At 48.0% G+C, this 25,805-nt stretch overlaps 2 protein-coding genes across 3 annotated transcripts; one reads left to right on the plus strand and one right to left on the minus strand.

Moving 5' to 3' along the window:
• Nucleotides 1–82: 82 nt before the first annotated feature.
• On the minus strand, nt 83–5,115 carry PAXX (PAXX non-homologous end joining factor). 2 transcript variants are annotated; one of them, XM_077284628.1, is made up of 7 exons: nt 4,959–5,115; nt 4,088–4,148; nt 3,898–3,944; nt 1,421–1,611; nt 1,094–1,168; nt 907–1,000; nt 83–552 (listed from the first exon to the last, which is right to left on the minus strand). In XM_077284628.1, the coding sequence occupies exons 1-7, from the start codon at nt 5,057–5,059 to the stop codon at nt 513–515; spliced, it is 609 nt and encodes a 202-aa protein (XP_077140743.1). In that variant the 5' UTR covers nt 5,060–5,115; the 3' UTR covers nt 83–512. The 2 variants fall into 2 exon arrangements, with proteins under 2 accessions (XP_077140743.1, XP_077140744.1); XM_077284629.1 differs by having other exon boundaries at nt 4,832–5,087.
• A 1,536-nt stretch (nt 5,116–6,651) lies between these two features.
• Nucleotides 6,652–25,115, plus strand: LOC143805377 (uncharacterized). The gene is made up of 17 exons (XM_077284630.1): nt 6,652–6,782; nt 9,347–9,571; nt 11,668–11,848; nt 14,054–14,285; nt 15,143–15,237; nt 15,431–15,627; nt 16,192–16,270; nt 18,026–18,204; nt 19,836–20,537; nt 22,049–22,225; nt 22,296–22,368; nt 22,534–22,659; nt 23,067–23,269; nt 23,414–23,490; nt 23,587–23,775; nt 24,072–24,183; nt 24,271–25,115. Exons 2-17 carry the CDS (start codon nt 9,354–9,356, stop codon nt 24,395–24,397), a joined length of 2,967 nt encoding a protein of 988 aa, XP_077140745.1. The 5' UTR covers nt 6,652–6,782; nt 9,347–9,353; the 3' UTR covers nt 24,398–25,115.
• The last annotated feature ends 690 nt before the right edge of the window (nt 25,116–25,805 follow it).

The following is a 25,805-nucleotide window of genomic DNA, read 5'->3' on the forward strand; positions in this document are numbered from 1 at the left end:
GCATCTAACAAAACGGTGAACAAAAAACAGTCACTTGTTCCAGTTTTGTCATTTTTACACATAATTTTGAAGAAAAAAAAAAATGATTAAAGCCTTTTTATTGCGGCAGCCATAGGAACTGCCTTACATTTATTTGTATGTCATGACAATTATGTGATACCCTCTCAATGTCATGACCAGAAGATTTACAATAGCTGACTAAGTGTTCATACAAAACCTCCATGGCGACTTCTGGTAGCATATAAAGGAAAAAAGGTAATACCACAACCTTAATGCTTCACGAGTCATGGGCATCCATCTTGAAGTTCTTGCATTTGACTTGTGTCTTCTTTAATAAAACACAGGTTGCGGCAATGCCACAATTTTTCTGTGAGCTGCTAGCAATCGTCCATCGCCATGCCACATTTTCATTTCCTGGAATTACAGATTATTTGCATTATTCTGCAGCCGTTCACAAAATGGTTGCCGCCAGGCGCCAGCCTAACATGGTGTCATCTATCTGCACGAAGTCTTCAGGATTCATCAAAGTCGACCCCCTTGGCTGCCTTTTTCCTACAAAGAAATATCACAGTAGTGTTATTCAATATAAGGTGAAGCCCTAATCTGTTTTCACTGAATTCAGCCTGCAGTATAAGGGTATGTGCACACGTTGCGGATCCACAGCAGCTTTACATGCGGTGTACAGTTCCATGTAAACCTATGAAAAACCAAATCCGCAGTGCACAAGCTGCGGAAAATTCTGCGCGGAAACACTGCGGTTTATTTTCCGCAGCATGTCAATTCTTTGTGCGGATTCCGCAGCGTTTTACACCTGTTCCATAATAGGAATCCGCACAAAATTTACCTGCAGAAAAATCCGCAATGGAATCCGCAACGTGTGCACGTACCCTAAGCAATGGGGGGTACCTTTTACTGCCAGGATTTATGAGCGACTCCCCAGGAAGCCTCTTCTTCACCTGTGATGAGGACCCCCCATAACCTTTCTTTCGAGCATTAAGATCTGTGAACACAAATAAAATAATAACAAAAATAATAATAAAAAAACTCGTCTGCCATTTATCCAACTATATATTTTCACCCGGTATTCACCCACCTGGAATAAGGAGCTGATTGTTCTTCTGAGATTGCTTAACTGGGCTGATTGCTGTAGCTGTGCTGTCCACTCGCTCTAAATAAAAAAAAAATAAAAAATGGAGTTTACAAATACTAAATGACGTCACAGCTTTTACTCCAGAGCAGCATTCATACTTCTGGTGTAAACAGTGCACCTTAGAGAACACACCATTAAATCAGTCTGTATACAGACTCTGGATCAGCAGGGGGCAAATGCCGACATACCTCAGCTGGGCAGTAAATAAGAACCTAGCAGAATGAGGAATGCAGCTCCGGGGATGAGTGTAGTAGACATAACTATCTATACCTTTAAGAAGCCCCTCCAAACTTGTCACACGATCTGACAAGTCAAATAACACCTCCTGCACCAGAGCTCGCGCCTCGGAGACCGGAGCCTTTAAGAGGTCCAGAGAAACCTTCCCAGAATCCACCTGGAAGGACATGTTTGCAATGCAGCCCTGCAGGTCCAGAACCGGAGCGCTGCTCTGGAACTTCTCCCTGCATGGAGACACCAAATGTGGGGGAAAGACATTATTTTTCACAGGGCAGGATCACTCCTCTGGCAATTTCATATTTAGGGCCACATGATGGAGACCCATGGTAGGAAATTGTCATAGATAAGAAAACTACATGGATCTCTGAATTTCTTCCATATTAAATTATTCTCAGTATTTTACAGCTGATTCAGAATCCAAATTCACAACACAAGAGATGCCAAATCCATGAAGTTCATCTCACAAAAACACAGTGCCAGTCACAGAGAACCAAGAGAAAAAGTTACCAACAACCGGCCAAAACACGGTCAACTACCAAGCACCAAAACAGTACTACCAGCAAATCAGTGCCAACAACCAAGCATCAATGCAGTACTATCACCAAATCTGTGCCAACCACCAAGCATCAATGCAGTAATATCACCAAATCTGTGCCAACCACCAAGCATCAATGCAGTACTACCAGCAAGACTGTGCCAACCACCAAGCATCAATGCAGTACTACCACCAAGACTGTGCCAACCACCAAGCACCAATACAGTACTACCACCAAATCAGTGCCAACCACCAAGCATCAATGCAGTACTACCACCAAATCAGTGCCAACCACCAAGCATCAATGCAGTACTACCACCAAATCAGTGCCAACCACCAAGCATCAATGCAGTACTACCACCAAATCAGTGCCAACCACCAAGCATCAATGCAGCACTACCACCAAATCTGTGCCAAGCACCAGTGCAGTTCTATCACCAAATCTGTTCCAACTACCAAGCATCAATGCAGCACTACCACCAAGACTGTGCCAACCACCAAGCATCAATGCAGTACTACAGCAAATCAGTGCCAAGCACCAAGCATCAATGCAGTACTGCCACCAAGACTGTGGCAACCACCAAGCATCAATGCAGTACTACCACCAAATCAGTGCCAACCACCAAGCATCAATGCAGTACTACCACCAAATCAGTGCCAACCACCAAGCATCAATGCAGTACTACCACCAAATCAGTGCCAACCACCAAGCATCAATGCAGCACTACCACCAAATCTGTGCCAAGCACCAGTGCAGTTCTATCACCAAATCTGTTCCAACTACCAAGCATCAATGCAGCACTACCACCAAGACTGTGCCAACCACCAAGCATCAATGCAGTACTACAGCAAATCAGTGCCAAGCACCAAGCATCAATGCAGTACTGCCACCAAGACTGTGGCAACCACCAAGCATCAATGCAGTACTACCACCAAATCTGTGCCAACCACCAAGCATCAATACAGTACTACCACCAAGACTGTGCCAAGCACCAGGCATCAATGCAGTACTACCAGCAAATCAGCGCCAACCACCAAGCACCAATACAGTACTACCAGCAAATCTGTGTTAAGCACCAAGCATCAATACAGTACTACCAGCAATTCTGTGTCAAGCACTAAGCAGCAATACAGTACTGCCAGCAAATTAGTGCCAACTACCAAGCATCAATACAGTACTACCACCAAGACTGTGCCAACCAAGCATCTATATAGTACTACCACCAAATTTGTGCCAAGCACCAATATAGTACTACCAAGACTGTACCAACCACCAAGCATCAATACAGTACTACCATCAATACAGTACTACCACCAAAACTGTGCCAACCCCCAAGCATCAATGCAGTACTGACACCAAGACCGTGCCAACCACCAAGCATTAATGCAGTACTACCAGCAAATCAGTGCCAAACACCAAGCATCAATACAGTACTACCACCAAATCTGTGCCAACCACCAAGCATCAATACAGTACTACCAGCAAATCTGTGCCAACCACCAAGCATCAATACAGTACTATCAGCAAATCAGTGCCAACCCCCAAGCATCAATACAGTACTGCCACCAAGACTGTGCCAACCACCAAGCATCAATGCAGTACTACCAGCAAATCAGTGCCAACCACCAAGCATCAATACAGTACTACCAGCAAATCAGTGCCAACCACCAAGCATCAATACAGTACTGCCACCAAGACTATGCCAACCACCAAGCATCAACAGTACTACCACCAAATCTGTGCCAACTACCAAGTATCAATACAGTACTACCACCAAGACTGTGCCAACCACCAAGAATCAATATAGTACTACCACCAAATCTGTGCCAACAACCAAGCATCAATACAGTACTACCATCAAATCTGTGCCAACAAAAACCCAAGTGCCATATTACCACCAAGACTGTGCCAACCACCAAGTCTCAAGTACAACCACCATTGTGCCCCATTAGCCAATAGTTACCAAGAACTTACCTCAATTTCTCCACCAGATCGTGAGACGTTACATTACGGACCACGTCCTGGAATACAGAAGTCACATGTGAAGAAAATTGTGATAACACTTGGGTGGTCCACAATGATTTCATTACTGGAGGGCAGGGATGTCACCTCTGCCACGTGACCAACATGGGGTATTAGAATGGGTGAATGACATCCATCTTACCCAGTCCTCCAGAGCCTCCTCTAGGGGGTCCGTCCTCCACACTTCATTGGCGTTAGTCACGCTGTGCAGAGAGGACAAGACGAAATTAATAACGTCTACAGACGCACACTGTACATCCAATAGGTGCCCAGCACCGCCATATGGCCATACCGTGACTATGCCCACACACTGGTCAGAGGTTGTACTCTGCTATTTTCTATATTTTTTCCTCAGGCGGCAGTGACTTACAGACTCCTCACACTATGCGCTGTACTCCAGACCATCACATCACAGGCTGTAGTGTCAGCACTGGCGACCAATGCCATCGGCGGGGCATCGGACAGCCTAGGTCGTACCGTACCACTCCTACGCCATCGATTCCTGGCTGTCTAACCCTATAATCAAGAGCGGCCCCTATATGATTACAGGAGACCACCTCGATCCAGTTACCTATTAACACATACACACAGACAGATAAGGAGCTGGGGTGTCCTTATGCAGTCGATTTTTAACCCCATCGTATCCACTTCATTTTCTTCCTCCTTTTCTTCAGTGAGCCATAATTTTTTTTAAGTTTTTCCTATTTTTATTTTATTCTCCTAAAAAATTTTTTTCAGAACTTCGAAAAAAAATAAAATTGTGTCGCCATTGTCTGAGATCTGTACTTTTTTTCCATCAATGGGGCTGACTGAGGTGTTGTTTTTGGGCCCAGGACTAGGCCTTATGCACATGGTGTGTGAGTGCCAGGGTTATCTCCGACTTAACTCTTTGTGTTTTGTTTTTTTTGCAGCTCCACCCGGCAAGGACTTGGGTCCGCAATAGTTAACCATCTGCACACCTTCCTCCCCCTTTATGGTCGCCCCCCTGCAGCCCTGGCATGGAGGTCACTCACTGGATCCTGGTGCTGGTGCCAGGCTGGATCTTGCTCAGGCACAGGTACCGCTGGCCAGCATGGCTCACATTGCACAAGCAGGACCAGGCCTCTGCGGCCATGGTGACTTACAGGATCACTTCCTGGAGTAGCAGGAGGAGGGAGGCCATGATGGGAGTGATCAGCCCTGGGAGGAGACTGCAGCATTAACCCTTCAAACACAAGATTTCATTACAGTAGGAGGGTAGGAAAGCTTTTGTTCCACGGGGTCCCTGACCGTCTCTAGAGAATGGGGGTTGTTGTCAGTGAGGGATCATAAATGGTGAGGTTTCCTGACATTCACTTTATATATATATATATATTTCACCCCCTCCCGCACTGAAGTGGTTAAAGACATCACACCATTGTCCTGCGACTTTTCATACTCTAGGGTTACATTCACATCTGCCAGATTTTTTTGCAAAGAACTTCTGCAGCTGTTAATCGGTCCCAATCATGTGAGTGGGGTGATCCCTGCAGCAGGAGCTGGCATTAGCTGGTTTCTGATGATGGGGCAGCCACAGATGATCCTGCTTGTACAGATCAGCCGACCGCCAATTATCGGGGCGCGATACCTGCCGGACACCACATCACCTCACATGGAACTTATCATGCTCTGTAGAAAAATTCAACTTTTTTTTCCTATGAGCAGACGGATGTCGCATTCAGGAATCTGGGAAAGTTGGGTGACAACCAGTACAGCCACCATTATCGATGCTATAAGGTTGTCATTGAGCTTTCCTTGATTCCTGCACAGCTATCCTGCCTAGTTTTGCTCTAATATATCCCTTGCTTTTAAATCTCTAAACTAGATAGGTTTACCATTCAGGAGTCTAGAAAAGTTGTCTGACAACCAGAATAACCAACATTATTGTAACTGAGCTTTCCTGGATTTCCAGAATGGCTATCCTGCCTAGTTTTGCTCTGATAAATAGCTCATATTTATATTATTCCTGTAACTTAGCAGCCTTGTCATTCACGACTCTGGAAAAGCTGTCTGACAACTAGAATAACTTCACATTTTGCTCCCATAAGGGTTGTCATTGAGCTTTCTTAGATTCCAGAATGGCTCTTCTCCTTAGTTTTGCTCTGATACATCTTTTTTCTGTACCACTGTATAATTAGACAGATTTACCATTCAGGAGTCTAGGAAAGCTGACTGACAACCAGTATAATCTGTTATTGCTCCCATTAGGGTTGTCAGTGAGTTTTCCTAGATTCCAGCATGGCTATCCTGCCTAATTTTGCTCTGATACATCCCTTGGTGGTATGTCTCTGTATAACTAGGCAGGAGTCTGGGAAAGCTGGATGTCAACTGGTATAACCTTGTAATATTCCTACCATATGGTAGTCACCCAGCTTTTCTAGATTCGTAGCATTAGAATTTTGTCCCTGCATTATTTTCTAAAATTTCTGTGCATAGTGATCGTGGATGCGATAAAATCCAGCCAGTACAGATTTTAGCATCTCGTGGGACCATGACTTTGCGATCTTAACGTTTCCTAAAACTTATTGCTCTTTTCTTATATTTGTCAATCAGGAGTCTGGGAAAGCTGGATGACAACCCGTCTAGGAGCCATAATGATTGACCCCCGGGGTAGTAGATGGAGGTGGCACGAGGAGGGCAGCCCCACTATTTGGGGTGTGTGGAGTGGAGAGCGCAGTAACCGGTGGCTGCTGCCTGCCTCCTGGAGGACGGGCCTCACCGCTGATTGGAGAAACTCAAGGAAAAATCATTGATCTTGGAAGGAAAAGTGCAGCAGAGCCACAAAACGTCTCATCAGCCCAGGGGCAAGGAGGACACAGGTAAGAAGTCCCTGCAGGCTCGCCCATCACACCAGCCATACTGGGCCGCTTATTACACCTGCACCAGGTATGCGGCAAATAGCAGGAATTCTACTAATCTGGCATCTGATAATCTGCCACTGCTTCCACATAGAGAAATGGTATATAGTGCGGAATTTCACCAAACTCAGAAAATATAGACATCCCTCTACCCCATAATCTGGATTATCTGATGGTCTATTACCATTATTGTCAGATTACCAGAATTCTGGAAGAGTTACTTTCGATATATGACAGCATGGTAGTGAGGACTCCAACTGTTCCTGTAGGAATACCGGTAGCAGGTAAATGTACCATTCAGGAGTCTGGGAAAGCTGTCTGACAATTGGTATGACCTCCATTATTGCTCCTATAAGCGTTGCCGGTGAGCTTTCCTAGATTCCTGAACGGCCATTCTTCCTAGTTTTGCTCTGATTCATCCTTTGCTTCTTTATATCTTCTATTTCTGACAACCAGTATAACATGCATTGTTGCTCCTCTATGGGTTGTCAGTGAGCGTTCCTACATTTCTGAACAGCTATCCTGCCTAATTTTGCAGGTTTGCCATTCAGGAGTCTGGGAAAGCTGGCTGACAACTTGTACAGCTGCCATTCTCACCTCCAGTTGCAAATTTGTATCAGCAACATTTTAGTTCACTTCTAAAATTGTAACTAATGAGGGGGCGCGCAAAGATGCTGGATGAGAGGGGCACCCAAAGGTGCTGGATGAGGGGAGCGCCCAAAGGCACTGGATGAGGGGGGGCGCCCAAAGACGCTGGATGAGGGGGGCGCCCAAAGACGCTGGATGAGAGGGGCACCCAAAGACGCTGGATGAGGGGGGCGCCCAAAGACGCTGGATGAGAGGGCGCCCAAAGAAGCTGGATGAGGGGAGCGCCCAAAGGCGCTGGATGAGGGGGGCGCCCAAAGATGCTGGATGAGAGGGGCGCCCAAAGATGCTGGATGAGAGGGGCGCCCAAAGATGCTGGATGAGGGGGGCGCCCAAAGACGCTGGATGAGAGGGGCGCCCAAAGATGCTGGATGAGAGGGGCGCCCAAAGATGCTGGATGAGGGGGGCGCCCAAAGACGCTGGATGAGGGGGGCGCCCAAAGACGCTGGATGAGGGGGGACGCCCAAAGACGCTGGATGAGAGGGCGCCCAAAGGCGCTGGATGAGGGGGGGGCGCCCAAAGACGCTGGATGAGGGGGACGCCCAAAGACGCTGGATGAGAGGGAGCCCAAAGACGCTGGATGAGAGGGCGCCCAAAGGCGCTGGATGAGAGGGCGCCCAAAGGCGCTGGATGAGAGGGGCGCCCAAAGACGCTGGATGAGGGGGGCCCCCAAAGGCGCTGGATGAGGGGGGCGCCCAAAGACGCTGGATGAGGGGGGCGCCCAAAGACGCTGGATAAGAGGGCGCCCAAAGGCGCTGGATGAGAATGAGAGGGGCGCCCAAAGATGCTGGATGAGAGGGGCGCCCAAAGGCGCTGGATGAGAGGGGCGCCCAAAGGCGCTGGATGAGAGGGGCGCCCAAAGATGCTGGATGAGAGGGGCGCCCAAAGGCGCTGATGAGAGGGGTGACCAAAGATGCTGGATGAGAGGGGCACCCACATGCCCTAAAATTTTCTTACATTTTTGCTGTCACCTCACCTTCTCTTCGCATGAGTCTGATACGGATGCAAAAATCCGCAGTGAAATCTGCAGCGGCAAAAAATGCACAATGAGAATTGAACTTTTTTTTTTATATACTAAAATGTGGAATTTCAGCAAATGTTTCCTAATCCACTGCAGAGGGATCACAGCAGTGACAAGTCTGAAATGTAATGTTCATATTTGTAAATATATATTTTTTTTAACACGGGGCTTGGATGAGATTTGGTAATGCACCTTTCTAGTGTGAAAATACTCTAAGTGTGAAAATACTCTAAGACTACAGTAAGTTCACACATGACATATTTTTACACAGCGGATCTGCAATAAAATCTCTGCATGTTACATCTGGATTTTGCTGTGGATATGGCGCAGATTTTACATTTTCCATTGCAAAGTGTGAACTCCGCACAAACAATCCGACATGCTGCATTTCAAAAACTCCGGACCACCCAACAAATGCCCACAATGTGCAGAATTATTGAAGTCTTATCTCCTTAGCTGCTATTGTGTTACGCTGTGGATCTTCTGCACAGATAACGCAACGCGGGGCCGGATCCTTGCTCGATGGAAAACGGCAGCCCCTGTCAGACTCCACTGACTCATATTGGGGTCTATCCGGCTCTGCCATGGCAGACCACCATCTTCATGAAATAAATTGTGCTTCTTGCAGTAGTTTTTTTACACTGTCAGAACCAACGGAAACTGAGGGAAAGTCTTAAAGGAGATGTGAACGTGGCCCCTTAAGTGGGCAACCTTCTCAAGATGTTTCAACCCCCGACTTATAATATGTTGCCCACCGAAGTCTATGGGGCTTTAAGCAACCTTGCTGATTTTACATGTGGGGGCATAGTTGTGGAGTTACCCTTTAAAATCCAAACATATTGTCTGCTTGTTCTGGCAGGCCCCTCATGGTGACAGAGGAGCTAGCGGTTAAGACACTAGTCATGGACAGGCTCTTGCCACGGCTCCTTTCCCCCTTGCCAGACGAGGTGCAGGAATGCGTCGCCCTGTTGATGGGTGAAGTTCAGACTCAATGTGAAGAGTTGGTGGAGGCTTTGATTAAGGATCCTCAGTGTGATCGGTACCTGGCTGCCCTGTGCCGATTCCTGCACACCGCTAATATTCGGTAAGTTTTATCCACTCCATATATTACGGGTGGAGCGTAGTAATGCCAGCATACATAATGTGCACTAATAATACTGCCATGTGGTACTGACATGAATGTGCCATAGAGTGATAATAATGATTGGCATGGAGCTGGACCAAAGTAAATTCACAGTTTTTGAGTACTCTGTCCAGGGTTTCCTAGATGAATGGGGGGTTCCCAGTGGATGTAACGGGCACAATAAGAGATAACATCTTCCTAACCGGAATAACCCCTTACTTAACCACCCCCTTTTATACTACACCATTGGGTCATATCAGGATAAGTGAAGGCGATCTCCTTCTATAGTGCGATCATAACAGGATTGTATTAGACTTTTCCGCTCAATGTCAGTCAGCTGCCTTTCAGCCCATACATTTATGTATTATTCCAGGGTGAAGGTAACGTGACAGCACTCCGATCCCGTACACTTGGCCCCATTAGACGAGTCGTAGAGAGGACATTAGTGGCTTTAACACAGATTGTCCTCCAGATACAAACATCAAACAAGCTGCTGATGAAGTGTACTCAGGGTGGGGGTGACTCTGCTGCGGCCTGGACCTTTCGTTGGGGATCATAGCATAATAGCGAGGCTGAACATAATATATCCGCAGGGTAAACACATCCCTTAAGAAGCATGACAGATCCTCGGCAACCGAGCCTAAAATACATTGTAGATTAAATAACAATCGCGGTCGAGCAAACACGTGCGACCAATGGGGAAAATGTCAACGAGGTCGTGTTCACCCGCTGCTAACTGCTGGCCTTAGTGTTAGGAGGGAGGGCGGCTCATCTCCAGCTTTCCATTACTGCAAACAACTACAATTGCAGAATTTAATAGCAAATTGGAAGAAAATCTGGACTCTAATTTCTCCTTCATTCCTATTGCTCCCTAGTGTATAACGTCCGGTCACATCACCCCACCCCCAGTGTATAACGTCTGGCCGCTTTGACCTCTCCGGTGTGTACTGTCCAGCCCCATCGCCCCCTCTGGTTTATAACGTCCAGCCCCATTGCCCCCCACCCCCTCCCCGGTGTATAATGTCTGACCCCCATTGACCCCTCCGGTGTATAATTTTCGGCCTCATCGCCCCCTCCGGTGTGTAACGTCCGGTCCCATCACCCCCCCTGGGGTGTATAATGTCTGGCCCCCATTGACCCCTCTGGAGTGTAACGTCTGGCCCCACCGCCCCCTCTGGTGTATTACGTCCGGGCCCATTGACCCTACTGGTGTATAACGTCCGACCCCTCTGGTGTGTACCGTCCGGCCCCAACGCCCCCTCCGGTGTATACTGTTTGGCCCCACCGCCCCCTCCGGTGTGTACTGTCTGGCCCCCCATCGCCCCTCCGGTGTGTAAGGTCCCGCCCCTCCGGTGTATACTGTTTGGCCCCACCGCCCCCTCTGGTGTATACTGTCCTCCCCATTGCCCCTCCGGTGTGTAAGGTCCGGCCTCGCCGGTGTATAACATCAGGGACGGTGATTTGCAGATCGCACCCTCATTACAGTCAGGGTTACCCTGTCTCAGTCTTTTCCTGTGTGACCAATCAGGGATTAGTGAGGGCACTCTCTACGTTCCCAGTGAATGTGCTGGAGAATCCCCCTGGTCTGCTTGTTTACATGCCCAGCCCCATGGCCGCCTGCGTGTAATCCTCGTGCCTTTCAGATCCGCTGGCACCTTTCCATTCCTGGCTCCACACGTCTCCGCTTGCTTACAAAGTGTTACCCCAGTAACTGGCGAGCAGAGCTGGCTTCATGTTGTTTACCAAGAGCCTCTCCTCCCTTCGCCCGCCGTGGAGAGGTGAAAGAGGCCATCTACCCGCCTACATGCCCTAATAGTGGCGCCCCTGCACTGACCATGAGGTGATATTAGGGGGTGATGCCGGTATCCCAGGGCTGAGTGATCAATACACACAAGTATCTCTGGGTCCATCCCAACATTGCACCACAGAAGCAGCTTCAGTGCATGATCTGTTATGTGCTCACTGTATGGCAGTATTATACGGGCATTTTACTGCACTGTATGGGGTTTCTATTTAGTATTTCAGATTCTGATATTATATGGCTCCTATTGTTGCAGCCTCTGCAGTAATGTTGCCTACATTCTTGGCATGGTGGCAGAAGATCCCGAAGTTGCAGTCATGTTGGTGAACCTGGCAGAAATAGCGACAGACTGGGACCTGCTGGGAGGACTGGGAGCGATGCTGCTATGGGATGATGCAGAATCTGTAATGAACGCAGCTGGTGCTCTGGGAACACTGGTGAGAGATCAGCCGGTCCACTGAGAGTGGATGTCTACACTGTGCCATAGGAGTGTGGGCCCATAAAGTATCATTATATATGGGGCCTCTGGTATTACACTGCAGAGCTGCACTCCCTATTCTGCTGGTGCAGTCACTGTGTACATACATTACTGATCCTGTACTGATCCTGAGTTACATCCTGTATTATACTCCAGAGCTGCACTCCCTATTCTGGTGCAGTCACTGTGTACATACATTACATTGCTGATCCTCTACTGATCCTGAGTTACATCCTGCATTGTACCCCAGAGCTGCACTCACTATTCTGCTGGTGCAGTCACTGTGTACATACATTACATTAGTGATCCTGAGTTGCATCCTATATTATACTCCAGGGCTGCACTCACTATTCTGCAGTTTCTGAGCTGACACCACCAGTGCCAGGTGCTCTTTGCTGCAGTGACTTTGTCAGGTTGTAGTTTTTCCGGTGTCACATCAGAAAGGTGCAGTTACTGGTGCATTGTGTGTCAGGTAACTCCGATCAGTCACTGATATGTTGTGGATGCGTGCCATATGTACAAGTGCTTCTCACTAAATTAGCATATCATCAAAACGTTAATTTATTTCAGTTCTTCAATACAAAAAGTGAAACTCATTATATAGAGTCATTACAGAGTGATCTATTTCACGTGTTTATTTCTCTTAATGTTGATGGTTATGGCTTACAGCCAATGAAAACCCAAAAGTCATTATCTCAGTAAATTAGAATACTTTATAACACCAGCTTGAAAAATGATTTTAAAATCTGAAATGTTGGCCTACTGAAATGTATGTTCAGTAAATGCACTCAATACTTGCTCGGGGCTCCTTTTGCATCAATTACTGCATCATTGTGGTGTGGCATGGAGGCGATCAGCCTGTGGCACTGCTGAGGTGTTATGAAAGCCCAGGTTGCTTTGATAGCAGCCTTCTGCTCGTCTGCATTGTTGGGTCTGGTGTCTCATCTTCCTCTTGACAATGCCCCATAGATTCTCTATGGGGTTAAGGTCAGGCGAGTTTGCTGCCAATCAAGTTCAGTGATACTGTTGTTTGTAAACCAGGTATTGGTACTTTTGGCAGTGTGGACAGGTGCCAAGTCCTGCTGGAGAATGACATTTCCATCTCCAAAAAGCTTGTCTGCAGAGGGAAGCATGAAGTGCTCTAAGATTTCCTGGTAGACGGCTGTGCTGACTTTGGTCTTGATAAAACACAGTAGACCTGCACCAGCAGATGACATGGCTCCCCAAACCATCACCGATTGTGGAAACTTCACACTAGACCTCCAGCAGCTTGGATTGTGGCCTCCCCACTCTTCCTCCAGACTCTGGGACCTTGATTTCCAAATGAAAAGCAAAATTTACTTTCATCTGAAAACAACACCTTGGACCACTGAGCAAAAGTGCAGTTCTTTTTCTCCTTGGCCCAAGTAAGATGCTTCTGGTGTTGTCTATTGGTCATGAGTGGCCTGACACAAGGAATGCGACACTTGTAGCCCCTGTCTTGGATACGTCTGTGTGTGGTGGCTCTTGAAGCAATGACTCCAGCAGCAGTCCACTCCTTGTGAATCTCCCCCACATTTTTGAATGGCCTTTTCTTAACAATCCTTTCAAAGTTGCGGTTATCCCGGTTGCTTGTGCACCTTTTTCTACCACACGTTTTCCTTCCACTCACCTTCCATTATTATGCTTGGATACAGCACTCTGTGGACAGCCAGCTTCTTTATTAATGACCTTTTGTGGCTTACCCTCCTTCTGGAGGGTGTCAATGACTGCCTTCTGGATATGTGACAAGTCAGCAGTCTTCCCCATGATTGTGGAGCTACTGAAACAGACTAAAGGACCTTTTTTTACATGCTTAGGAAGCCTTTGCAGGTTTTTTTTTTTTTTTTGTTAATTATTCTAATTTAGTTAGATAATGACTTTTGGGTTTTCATTGGCTGTAAGCCATAATCATCAACATTGACAGAAATAAACACGTGAAATAGATCACTATGTAATGACTCTATATAATATACGAGTTTCACTTTTTGTATTGAAGAACTAAATAAATTAACTTTTTGATGATATTCTAATTTAGTGAGAAGCACTTGTATGTGTGAATACTGATCCAATCGTGAGCCGTGTGGTGGATGTAGGGACAAAGTTCAGACATTGATGACTGAGCTGCTGACATTTCTTCCTACAGGCGGAGAACAGCCATGGCAGACATTGGCTCCTCTCCTCCGTAGAATCCGACTTCATCATTGAGAACATCACAAAACTCCTGGATTCTCCAAATGACTGGACAGCCAGCAACTGTGCCCTGGTGCTCGCCCGCATCTCAATGTGCCAGGAGGGGTGCACACGGCTCCTGGAGCATCCAAAATCTGACATGATATTACAGAAGATAATGGCATCCCTCCATGTGGATGAGGCAGGTAAGCAAAAGAGTCCAAGCATTAATACTACCTACATCAAAGGCACCGCTGTGCCCCAGAATGCTAACTACGTGGCACTGTATACTCACAAAATAATACTGAAAACAATAGAAATGCTGTGACTCTGCTGAAGACGATGGAGTTGCGGTGACTCTATAGAAGACGATGGAAATGCTGTGACTCTACTGAAGATGATGGAAATGTTGTGACTCTACTGACGACGATGGAAATGCTGTGACTACTGAAGACGATGGAAATGCCGTGACTCTACTGAAGACGATGGAAATGCCGTGACTCTACTGAAGACGATGGAAATGCCGTGACTCTATAGAAGACGATGGAAATGCTGTGACTCTACTGAAGATGATGGAAATGTTGTGACTCTACTGACGACGATGGAAATGCTGTGACTCTACTGAAGACGATGGAAATGCCGTGACTCTACTGAAGATGATGGAAATGCCGTGACTCTACTGAAGACGATGGAAATGCCGTGACTCTACTGAAGACGATGGAAATGCCGTGACTCTACTGAAGACGATGGAAATGCCGTGACTCTACTGAAGACGATGGAAATGCTGTGACTCTACTGAAGACGATGGAAATGCTGTGACTCTACTGAAGACGATGGAAATGCTGTGACTCGGCTGAAGATAATGGAAAATGCTGTGACTCTGCTGAAGATAATGGAAAATGCTGTGACTCTGCAGCTTGGGCTCTTGTTTGATTTCCATTGACTTCTGTGGCATACAGGACTTGCTGCAGCTGTCACATTGGGTCACACTTACCTCTGGTGCCACGTTGTGTCAGCAATCTGTAGTTGTGGCTTCCAGTTTAATGCATCTCCTCTCTCTTAGGCTGTGGTCTGAATGCGGCTTTCACACTCGGACGTCTGTGCGACACAGACAAAGGCAGGAGAAGGGTGCTGGCTCTGCAGGAAGCCGACAACATGGTGAGTGCAATAACCACACATCCCCAAAATTGCATTTACTTCGATTGGCGACAGAGTGTCAGGGCGCCGCTCCCCAGATAGACCCCGAGAGTCAGGGCACCATTCCCGGAGGTCTGCATGCTCTCCGTCCCATCAGGAGTAGATTGGCCGCTGTCACCTCAGGTAAAATCATGTCTTCCCCTGATAAGTCTAGATCTGCAATCTGGAGGCGATGATGTCCGGAGGAGATGCCGGTGGAAGCAGAAATGCTTGCTTTGCCCTCACGTGCCTTGTGACTAGCCCAGCCGGCCACCAGCATGTCCTAAAGAGCCCGCAGTTCCCACAGGTCCTGGAGACGCTCTGCCACCTCCTGCAGTCCAGCGAGCAGGACTCCTGCTGGTTCGCTGCCATGTAAGTTCTTCAGTTTCCCTTTGTTTTGCAGGCGGCACTTGAGTTTCACTTCACAAAGACACTGACTCCCAGACGTGGCCCTGGCACCAGCGCTGCCGCCAAAGTCACGCCACCATTCTGCAAATGTTGATACCTGTAATTGCTGACCTTTAAGGTTTCCGTCAGATCGGATCATTAGATGGTTGCACTGTGCGCACCCTCAGTATCAGGGCCACATTTATAATAGCGCACCCTCAGTGTCAGGGCCACATTTATAATAGCGCACCCTCAGTATCAGCGCCACATTTATAATAGCGCACCCTCAGTATCAGCGCCACATTTATAATAGCGCACCCTCAGTATCAGCGCCACATTTATAATAGCACACCCTCAGTATCAGGGCCACATTTATAATAGCGCACCCTCAGTATCAGCGCCACATTTATAATAGCGCACCCTCAGTATCAGGGCCACATTTATAATAGCACACCCTCAGTATCAGCACATTTATAATAGTGCACCCTCAGTATCAGTGCCACATGCTCATCTTGGTGAGGATGCTTACACACCACTTTTTCTTTCTAGAACTGTCAAGGGATTATCCAAGTTCCCTTCAGGAGTTGTGAGACTGCGGCAGCACCCAACACTCGAAGCGATCCTAAAAGTAAGTGTCCCAGACCTGTGGTTAGGGGATGTCTGTGGTCGGAGAAACATGGTGGCACCACACCTGTCCATTTATTACATGGAACACGCGCCAGCTCCCGGGGAATATCCAGGAGGCTCTTGGAAAGAGGATGAATCTCCAGGACACCACAGAAGCCTTGTGTAAATTGGCGCTTTCTGAAGGTTTCCGGTGTGTGACACCAGACTGAGCCCCAGCATCCAGACCCACATTTAGGGTTGGGAAATTGGAGTGTAGAGGGGATCATGGCAATGAAAAAAGTCCAAGACCACATCCTGAGATCTTCATTATGTCATATGGGAACTAACGAGGCCTCACCATTAATCTTGCACATCTGCCTCTTCCCCCTCTCACTGCGGTCTCTCCCAAGAGTCTCTGTATCTGTCGTCTCTATGGAAACCCCCTATAAATACTTTACTGGTAACGGTGCTGTCAGCAATGAGTTTAATGGTGAACTAGTTACCATGGAGACCATTGTCATGGATATTTCTGGAGAATAGACAATGATATTGGCGGAGGACGCAGAAGGCCTCTGATAGCGCTGAGGATGAATCCTACACACATCATACCTTGGTTATTGGAACGAGAATTTCGTCACTGTAGTAGAAATTTTCCATATGCCTAATAAATTGGCAGCGAGTGAGCCAGGATGGGGATCTTGGGGTCCAAATGTGTATGAGGGAATGGTATGAACATCAATCTCATAATGTAATTGTACATACTTCAATCAGCTGGAAAGCTCAGCTCAGTATCTGGTACAACAGAAACTAGAAAACAGGCTCAGACAAATCTCAAAACGGCAGGTATTCACAGTACATGGTGGGTCTTGTGGGGTGAATCTGGTACACAGCGGGTCTTGCGGGGTGATCCCGGTACATGTCGGGTCTTGCGGGGTGATCACAGTACACAGCAGGTCTTACGTGGTGTTTGTGGTACACTGCGGGGCTTGCGGGGTGTTCCCAGTACATGGCAGATCTTGTGGGGTGAATCTGGTACGCAGCGGGTCTTACGGGGTGTTCCCAGTACATGGCGGGTCTTGCGGGGTGAATCTGGTGTGCAGCGGGTCTTGCGGGGTGATCACAGTACACAGCAGGTCTTACGTGGTGTTTGTGGTACACTGCGGGGCTTGCGGGGTGTTCCAAGTGCATGGCAGATCTTGTGGGGTGAATCTGGTACACAGCGGGTCTTGTGGGGTGATCCCGGTACATGTCGGGTCTTGCGGGGTGATTACAGTACACAGCAGGTCTTACGTGGTGTTTGTGGTACACTGCGGGGCTTGCGAGGTGATTTTGTTACACATCAGGTCTTGCCTGGTGCTCCCAGTATATGGTGGGTTTTATGTGTTGTTCGTTGTACACAACGGGTCTTGAGGGGTGATTTTGTTAGATGTCAGGTCTTGTGGGGTGATCCCGGTACATGGCGGGTCTTGCGGGGTAATTCCGGTACATGGCGGGTCTTGCGGGGTGATTTTGTTACACTTCAGGTCTTGCGGGGTGATCCCGGTACATGGCGGGTCTTGCGGGGTGATTTTGTTACACTTCAGGTCTTGCGGGGTACATGGCGGGTCTTGTGGTGTGTTCCCAGTATGCAATGTGAGGTGGCATCATGTGGATGTGGCAGACACCATCTACCTAACATTTTATGGTCCTCCTTCGCCTCTTTCAGCAGGGTAATTTTCAGTCACTCATCTCACATCTATGTTACTTCTATGTATTTTTTTTCTTATTTACACAATAGAAAATTGCAGCATTGCATGTGGCTGGACAGGAGCTGCTACAAGAGGTGGAGGTCACATTAAGGAACCTCCAGCATCTCCCCCAGCCTGGGCCTCCTACAGCAAAGATCCTGGAGTCCGGCTCCGTCGTGGTGGCCTGGAAGGAATATAGACCCCACAGTGGCCTGACTGTTACTTACAGGTCAGCAAGAGACTCATTAGTTTTACATGCTGAGAAACATTGGAAACATTTTGCTTTTCTTATCTTAATATGATATGCTCCAATCACATCCAAAGCTGCATTCACATGTCCCTTTTTTCACGTTGTGGACAGTCATGGGTTCAAACCAACATACAAAGTGCAGACATACTGCAGACCAGAGGTGTATCTAGGTTTTGTGGCACCCAGGGCAAGAATTCAGTTTGGCGCCCCCCCCCAAGCACATATGTGATTTGCACACTTCAGTCACGTACCGACGATCTGCTTTTCCTAATTCTCTTGATGTTCAGTGAAAAACTCAGAAACGCTACGTTCACATTTGCGGCCAGCGCCGCAGCGTCGGGCGCCGCAGCGGCGCCGCATGCGTCATGCGCCCCTATATTTAACATGGGGGCGCATGGACATGCGGCGCACTTGCGTTTTGCGCCGCATGCGTCGCTGCGGCGCCCGCGTCGGGTCGCAGAGGACGCAGCAAGTTGCATTTTTGCTGCGTCCAAATTCAATGAAAAAAACGACGCATGCGGCGCAAAACGCAGCGTTGTGCATGCGTTTTGCTGCGTTTTTGTTTGCGTTGTGCGCTGCGGCGCCGACGCTGCGGCGCACAACGCAAATGTGAACGTAGCCAAACTGAGAGAAGAAAAGCTCGATGTCACAGGACCGTAAGTATGAAAATCACATATGAATGAAGTGGCCATGTGAGGTCTGCAGGAACCTGCAAGCAGAGCTGAATCCTGACAGTGAGGATATTACACACTGTTAGGATTGGCATGCTACAGTGCTTTACTTTTTAATTAAATTGCTCGTCCAGGTTTGATATGAAAGGCATCTGAATTCTCACAGCGCATGCACTGCACACTTTTAGGATTCTCCCTTGCACAAGTATGTGATTTGTATACTTTTGGTCACCTTCCGACTAGACATGTCTGGCCTCACTCAATTAATTTTTATTGAGTGAGGCCACGCATGTCTAGTCAGCACATGACCACATGAAGGCAAATTGCTAGTACGAGAGATTCCTGACAACGTGCAGTGCGCACTGTGAGAATTCAGAAGTCTGCAGTCACATAGATATCCCCACCATGTCATAATTATGCTCCAACAACATTAATTCTAATGCGTCCATTTGGGAGCCGGGGCACTGCATCTTCTCTGAGCCAGCTCAAACGGCCGACTCCCAGTCCTGGGGGCAGCATAATGCAGCCGCCGGGGCAGACTCTTTAGACTACTGCATTAGGCAGGCCTGCAGGCTGCGCCAGGGGTACATGCCCCGGCTGTCCCCCTAGATACACTTCTGCTGCAGACTTGGTCAGGGCAGCTGCTGCCAGATCTTTATATTTGGCTGCAGCTAGAGAACAAAATATTTAGAATCAATAACGTTGTCTCATTTTTATATGATTTGTACACTCCAGTCACATTTCCAAGACAAAGTTGCTGATATTCAAGTTTGAATGCAGCTTTGGGTGTGACTCGAGTATATTCCAATATTAGTAAGTATAACTTTTACAAAGTTTCCTGAGCTCATAAGCTATGTAGAGGGAGAGAAGAGCCCCCCTGCCCTGTCCCCCACACATGCTGCTCTTTCCCTAAATTACATGTTCCCCTTCTGTCCGCAGCCTGTATGATGGTGACCGGCTTCTTTACCGAGGACCTTCCTTCTCATATGTCATACCTCGCTGCTCCCCTGGCCACCATCCTCTGAAAGTTGTCCTGGAAACTGAAGGAGACCGTAGTCCGGCCAGCCCCCTCAACCTGGTGACAGTGGAAGAGCCGCTGCCCGGATGCCCCACAGACTTCCAAGTCGCTGGACGCACGGCCACAAAAGTGAGGTTATCCTGGAACCCGCCAGTCGGCTCTGGCCCAGGGATTAAATATGCAGTGTATAGAGAGGACCTCCTTGTGGAGACCACCTCCGATGTGACCTGTATTGTGGCCGGCCTGACCCCTGCCACCGCGTACACTTTCAGCGTATGTTCCTGCAACTCCAGGGGGCACAGCCCAAGAGTCCCTGTGGTCACCCGGACACTGGACGGGGGAGATCACGCTCCGGACAGACTCACTGTCTACGTCGTCGGGCGCAGTGAAATGTTCATCACCTGGGAGGGGCCCAAGGACCCCGTTGGCAGGTTTTTCAATTACGAACTGAGCCTGAATGGGAAGTCTGTGTATCTAGGGACGGAGCGCTCGTACACCGCCCGGCGCCTGACACCCAGCACCGAATACACCTGCACTGTATGCGCCATCACCAGCGAAGGCCGCCACGAGAGCCGCCCCGTCACCAAGAGGACCGCCAGGGATGAGTATACCAACCTATACAAGTACGTAGCGACCACCTGCCCTGGTAAGATCCATACACAGCTCATACACTCAGCTCTCCGCAGCTATGTCAGCGGCATGATCAGGATGGAAAGAAAAGAAACAACAAAACTCTCCATTCACCCACAGCAAGCAGAGATATTGTAGTGTAAGGAAGCCAAGTAGAAAGTTGAAAAACATTTTTTTAGACCCAGTAACCCCTTAATGACTGGTATTAACCCTTGATATGACGGCCATTAAAAGGTGCTAATTTCCCGATTGGTGGGCTCTGAAATGCCACATCTGAATGAAGGGGTGGCCACGTCTGCTGCACATCTCCTTGCTCATTGACGCTCGGGGAAAAAAAACGAGCGCTTTACTCGGCTGTCTCCGGCAATGAATGTAACACTGCTCCATTACATCGGGCATTTCAGAGCCTTGTTCTTGAGATTAGAGAGGGTCCCTGTGGTCGGACCGTCCACAGTAGCATTCTATCTTGCGAATACCTCTTTAAGGCGCCTTATTGCACAGTACCCTGTTTTTACCATGCTGCTGGAATAATCCGTGCGTGGGGGTCCCCTCCTGCCCACCCGGAGCATGCGCTCGGGTCTCTGGGACAGCCGAGATCGGAGGAACTTCCAATCCCTGCTGTTTAACCCCTTCATTGCCAAGCTTGACTATGGCATGATTAAAAAGGTCTGTTTCCCTTCCCTCCCAATCACACTAATGAGGGCCTAAGAAAGGACTCACAGCTGAAAAAGCAAAACCATAACGAGAAAAAAAAAAGTATCCCATCATTAAGTGGTTAATGCCCGGTCATATTTCCCCTCCCCCCATATTCTCATATCAATTAGCATTAATCCCAGTAGTGGTTTCCAATAAGAAATCTGATTGCATATAATCCCCTCACATCCACTTTAAGAATAAGCCTCCATCCATAAAGCAGGCGAGGATTAATCCGTCATCTGGATCAGACTGTGAAAATGATCCCGATTCTACCAGATGGACGTTATTACAGGCCCGCACTCCACGTCAGGCTGCCTTTACTGGCTTCCTACAAAAATAAAAAAAATCAATTATACTCTGGAAACTGTCAGCAAGCAGGACTGTTAACAAAGAAGAAGTTTTAGGAAAGTTTACTAAGTACCAGAAATGGTATAAACCAATCCTCTGTCCTGTCTGTCACAGTGTGCCAACCACGTGGCCAACCCATGTGTCTGCACGTGTCCTAAATGAGGCCCGTCACAGGGGGTCCACACACCCCTACATTAGCATCTACCCCAGAATCATGGCTGCACATTCAATAATAAATAAATCTTACCTGCAAAAGAGAGCGCGTACTCAGTCCTTCCACACTTGCTGATGATTTCCATTTCTCTCTAGTGCAAAGGTAAAAAAAAACAAAAAAAAAACTAAACACAACATGAAAAAGACCAAAAAAAAATATTCATGACAGATGCATCTTTCTAATTTAGTGATTGTAGGGGCAGATTTACCAAGGAATCGACCTGATCGGATATTTTTTTCTGGATAGAAACCAAACCGGGGGCTCTCGCCACATATCCGGCTCTCCTCCTGCGGAGGCGACAGATCAGAGCGACAAACCATCCAGGAGAAGCTCTCTCACCAAAAGCCATGGCGTGCGGCCGCTGACGAGCAAGCAGGCGAGCAGAACCAAACGAGACAACAAAGCCGTCTCCACCAGATCACGGTACGTGACCATCGCGGTGCAGCGCTGGGATAACGCTATCGGGGGGTGACGTATTCTCCGCTCTGTCTAGGAGAGACTCTGATGTATCCTGGACGGCAGACCCCAACAACAGCCCCACCACCGCTCAATCGCTTATGATCAAGGTAAAAGTGTGGAATTGTACTTGCTATAGGAAGAAAATAATCTGCAGCACAAGTGCTGGAGAATCCAGCCTTAAAGGGGTTGTTCTATGCCTGCCATATTTGGGTATAATATAGAAGCATAGAGGGGTTACTATCTCGTGCCCTTTTTTTCTTTGCTTGGACCAGCCCCCTTCACCGAGTGATATAACGCCGGGACAGTCGAGCAAAAAAGAGAACAAAAAATGCCTCGAACAGACAGAAAATGAATTTGACAAGTCAGAGAGGAATCCTGCTGCCATCGCCGGCCCGAAGGTACAACGTAAAGTCGTAATAATTTATAAAACGCATCTGTCGTCTGCATATTATATGTGAGCAACTCTGGAAAACTCTAGTCACATCCAGAGCTGCACTCAAAATTTTGCTCACATGGTCACACAGTCTGTGGACTGGGAGGTGCTGTCAATGACATCTCACAAAATGCTCTGCCCTGCTTAAAAGAAACTTTGCTCAGCTGTTTTGGATGCAGCTTTGGATGTGACTGGAGGTGAAAACCTTTTATTATATGAAATAAGTAAATTTCTAGAAGGAAATATATAGATTAGAACTGGATATTTGCAATTTTAGGACTGGAATAAAACGCCGACAGGATTGACACATATTTTTGAAGTGGACATTGTTGGATTTTGGTCATCACCATTACAATTTTTACTGTTTTGCAGCCTTCAAAGCAGAAGACCCCGGACATCAGCTCAGTCCAGACCACCACGGCCGACACCAAAAAGCCACAAAGCGCGTTTGGGTTTAGACTGACGCCTGTTGCCTCTCTCTGCAGCCTGGAGCCCGAATATTTACTGAGCAGTAGGGCCAAGACCGAGAGTGATTTGATCAGGCCGGACCACCAGGACGGGCCCGCACCACCTAAGTGGGTCTGCAGTATACATATATAGCATGCATCCACTCCAGGGTCCGGGGGGGGACTACTCCTCTGAGTGTGGCCCTGGAGTGGGCTTCACCGAGCACCCAGCATGCACTGATGAGTTGTACTACTATTTTTTTTCTACTACAGCCTCTCCCAGGATTGTTCCAGGGCGTCAGATAAAGACAGACGTATCACTCAGAAGAAGGCGCTGCAGCCGGTGCGAGGTGAGGAGTCCGCACTTAACCCCCTAAAATCTGTCCAAAATATTCAGCAAAATTGGTTGAATTAATAGTCGTCTCTCTGGCTGCGATTCCCGGCAGATCCCATCGTGCGGTACAGACACCGAAGCCTGAAAGTCAACGCCTGGGACTTCACGGACGCTTTAACCAGCGCAGAGAAAAAACTGTGCACGTTTTCTGCCACGTGTCCCCTGACTCCAACTGAGGAAGCCTTAGCCAACATGTCCAAGGGCCTGGTGCGCAGCGGCAGCCTCTTATCACGCGGTGCCGGTGAGACGCCATGTTTGTTTTGTGCGCACAGCAAAAAATGTTTTCCATCTGCTAGGATGGCGCCCTGCGAGATGTGTTGCAGCCGTTGGTCAGAGGTGTATGTCTGGAGTTCTTCCCGCCGAGGTCGATCACATAATGTTATAGGCCCGAGGCTGCACTAGCGGGGAATTCTGGTAACATTTTGCCTTTCCGTCCACTACAGTGTTGTCATCGAGACCCCAAATCAACACCGTCTTCAGAGATCAGTACGGGATGCGTTATGAATCGTTTTAACGTCTTCATGTTTTCCTCCCCAGGTCTCAGTGACGGCAGACGTCATTCCTGGTCTCATCTCCGTTCAGAGCTGTCGTCTCTCCGCGGTCTGAAGAGCAATGAAGCAAAATCAGTGGAACCGCTGCGAGGCCCGAGGTAGGAGAAATGAGCTCTGCTGGCACCTGCCAAAAAGTCACCAGACCCCCAATTAAAAAAAAAAAAACCCACATTTTTATTTCTCAGGAGCAATCCATCTGTATCCGGAACTTTCCAAAAGGATGTTCACGTCCTAATTGCAGACTCAGGAGTGACCTTCCGCCTACCACCTGCCCCCGTCCGCCTGCCTCAGAGGGTCCGTCCCCACCACTGACTGCAGCAGCGACGTCACTCACCTCCCCTTTAATTTCACGGTAATGCAACACCTATACCTCCCATGATCAGGGATCCATGCACTCCGCTGTTGCCAGCTGCTGTAACCTGTCATTACAGTAACAAAGCGACTCCCAGGCGGCAGGTGACGGCTGCAATAGCATGAACCAGAGCTGGAGCAATGCCAAAAGCAAGAAGGGGATTCTAAAGGAACCTGCACAACTTAATGTCCCTCTGCCACCCCAATATAAATCCTGGGTAACAACATGGCTGTCACCCAACTTTCCCAGGCTCCTGAAATGTTTATATGAATGAAGGTATCCCAAATAATTCCCGGCACCCTGCACTACCATAATATGGCATCCGCTCACCCTGACAGAATATAGGGTTCCCCCATCCAGCACCTGAACGCTTGTCAGGGTGGAGGGACACTGGGACATTTGGCCGAGGAGCCCAGGATTACACCACGGTGACTTTGACCTCCGGCTGAGAAGACAGAAGGTGCTGTGCTCTGGTGCTGCCACCAGACAGTGCTGCGGAGGCACAATCCCCCGATAACGGCCTCTTATCCGCAGGCAGCATCATTACGATCATACTGGACGTTCCCACTTTGGAGACGATTATATTACAAATGCACCAAAGTAAAAGGAACTTTAAATAACAAAAATATTTATTTTCTTTAATGTAGAAACTTCAATAAAAATCACAGATTATCTATTAACAGATTATCTATAAATGTGAGGACCCCTCACATTAGCAGGAGACTGGGGGGTCTCCAAGTCCGCCGTGTGAATGGAAAGGTAGTGAGCATGTGCGACCATGGTGTATAGGAGTGGTGGTCACACAGATTACTCTGGGGGTCGCAGCGATTGGACCGCCATACAATCATCCTATGCAGCAATAGGACCCCCCACCTTATATATGTGACGCCCCAGGGTCCTGGTTGTCACAGCTGTTCCATCCTGCATGTCCACGTGGATAGTCCTTCTCTGAACCCTGCTTATACAGGTACTATACAGATGATCAGGTTTTAAATACATCAAATAGGGATTCTATACATTAGTTAGGACTGCTCTATAAGGGTATACCTTGACGATTTGGTGGAGCAGCTTAGTATACATTTTTTTGCAAAAAAAGTATCAACTAAATACCCTGTTTTCTTTACATCTTTTGACTAGCACTTGCTGATTACTGTGATTTTTTTTACAACAGAGTATTTTTGACCTCACTGTGCTCTTTTGTGTCTTCAAGTTTTCTGGTGGTGTGAACAGGTTCCTACAGACTTGTTCAATGTGCAAGTGGCTCATGTGTTTCTGGTTCTATCCTGGTTGTCACAGTGGCATTGCTTTCCTCACGGAGAGAGTGATGTCACGCTTGGAAGCGATGGAAGATTCCTTTTAACAGGTAAT

This window comes from Ranitomeya variabilis, chromosome 2 (assembly GCF_051348905.1).
Source record: "Ranitomeya variabilis isolate aRanVar5 chromosome 2, aRanVar5.hap1, whole genome shotgun sequence".
Lineage (NCBI taxonomy): Eukaryota > Metazoa > Chordata > Amphibia > Anura > Dendrobatidae > Ranitomeya > Ranitomeya variabilis.

Bases quoted from the DNA above. Each gene is read 5' to 3' on its own strand.
- PAXX (XM_077284628.1), bottom strand. From the start codon at position 5,059: ATGGCCGCAGAGGCCTGGTCCTGCTTGTGCAATGTGAGCCATGCTGGC. The intron at 4,149-4,958 runs GTGAGTGACCTC...CTCTCTGCACAG, and splicing joins GGCACCAGCACCAGGATCCA to CGTGACTAACGCCAATGAAG. The intron at 1,169-1,420 runs GTATAGATAGTT...TTTTTTATTTAG, and splicing joins TTTGGAGGGGCTTCTTAAAG to AGCGAGTGGACAGCACAGCT.
- LOC143805377 (XM_077284630.1), top strand. From the start codon at position 9,354: ATGGTGACAGAGGAGCTAGCGGTTAAGACACTAGTCATGGACAGGCTC. The intron at 20,538-22,048 runs GTACGTAGCGAC...TTTTCTGGATAG, and splicing joins GAGTATACCAACCTATACAA to AAACCAAACCGGGGGCTCTC. The intron at 24,184-24,270 runs GTAGGAGAAATG...TTTATTTCTCAG, and splicing joins GAACCGCTGCGAGGCCCGAG to GAGCAATCCATCTGTATCCG.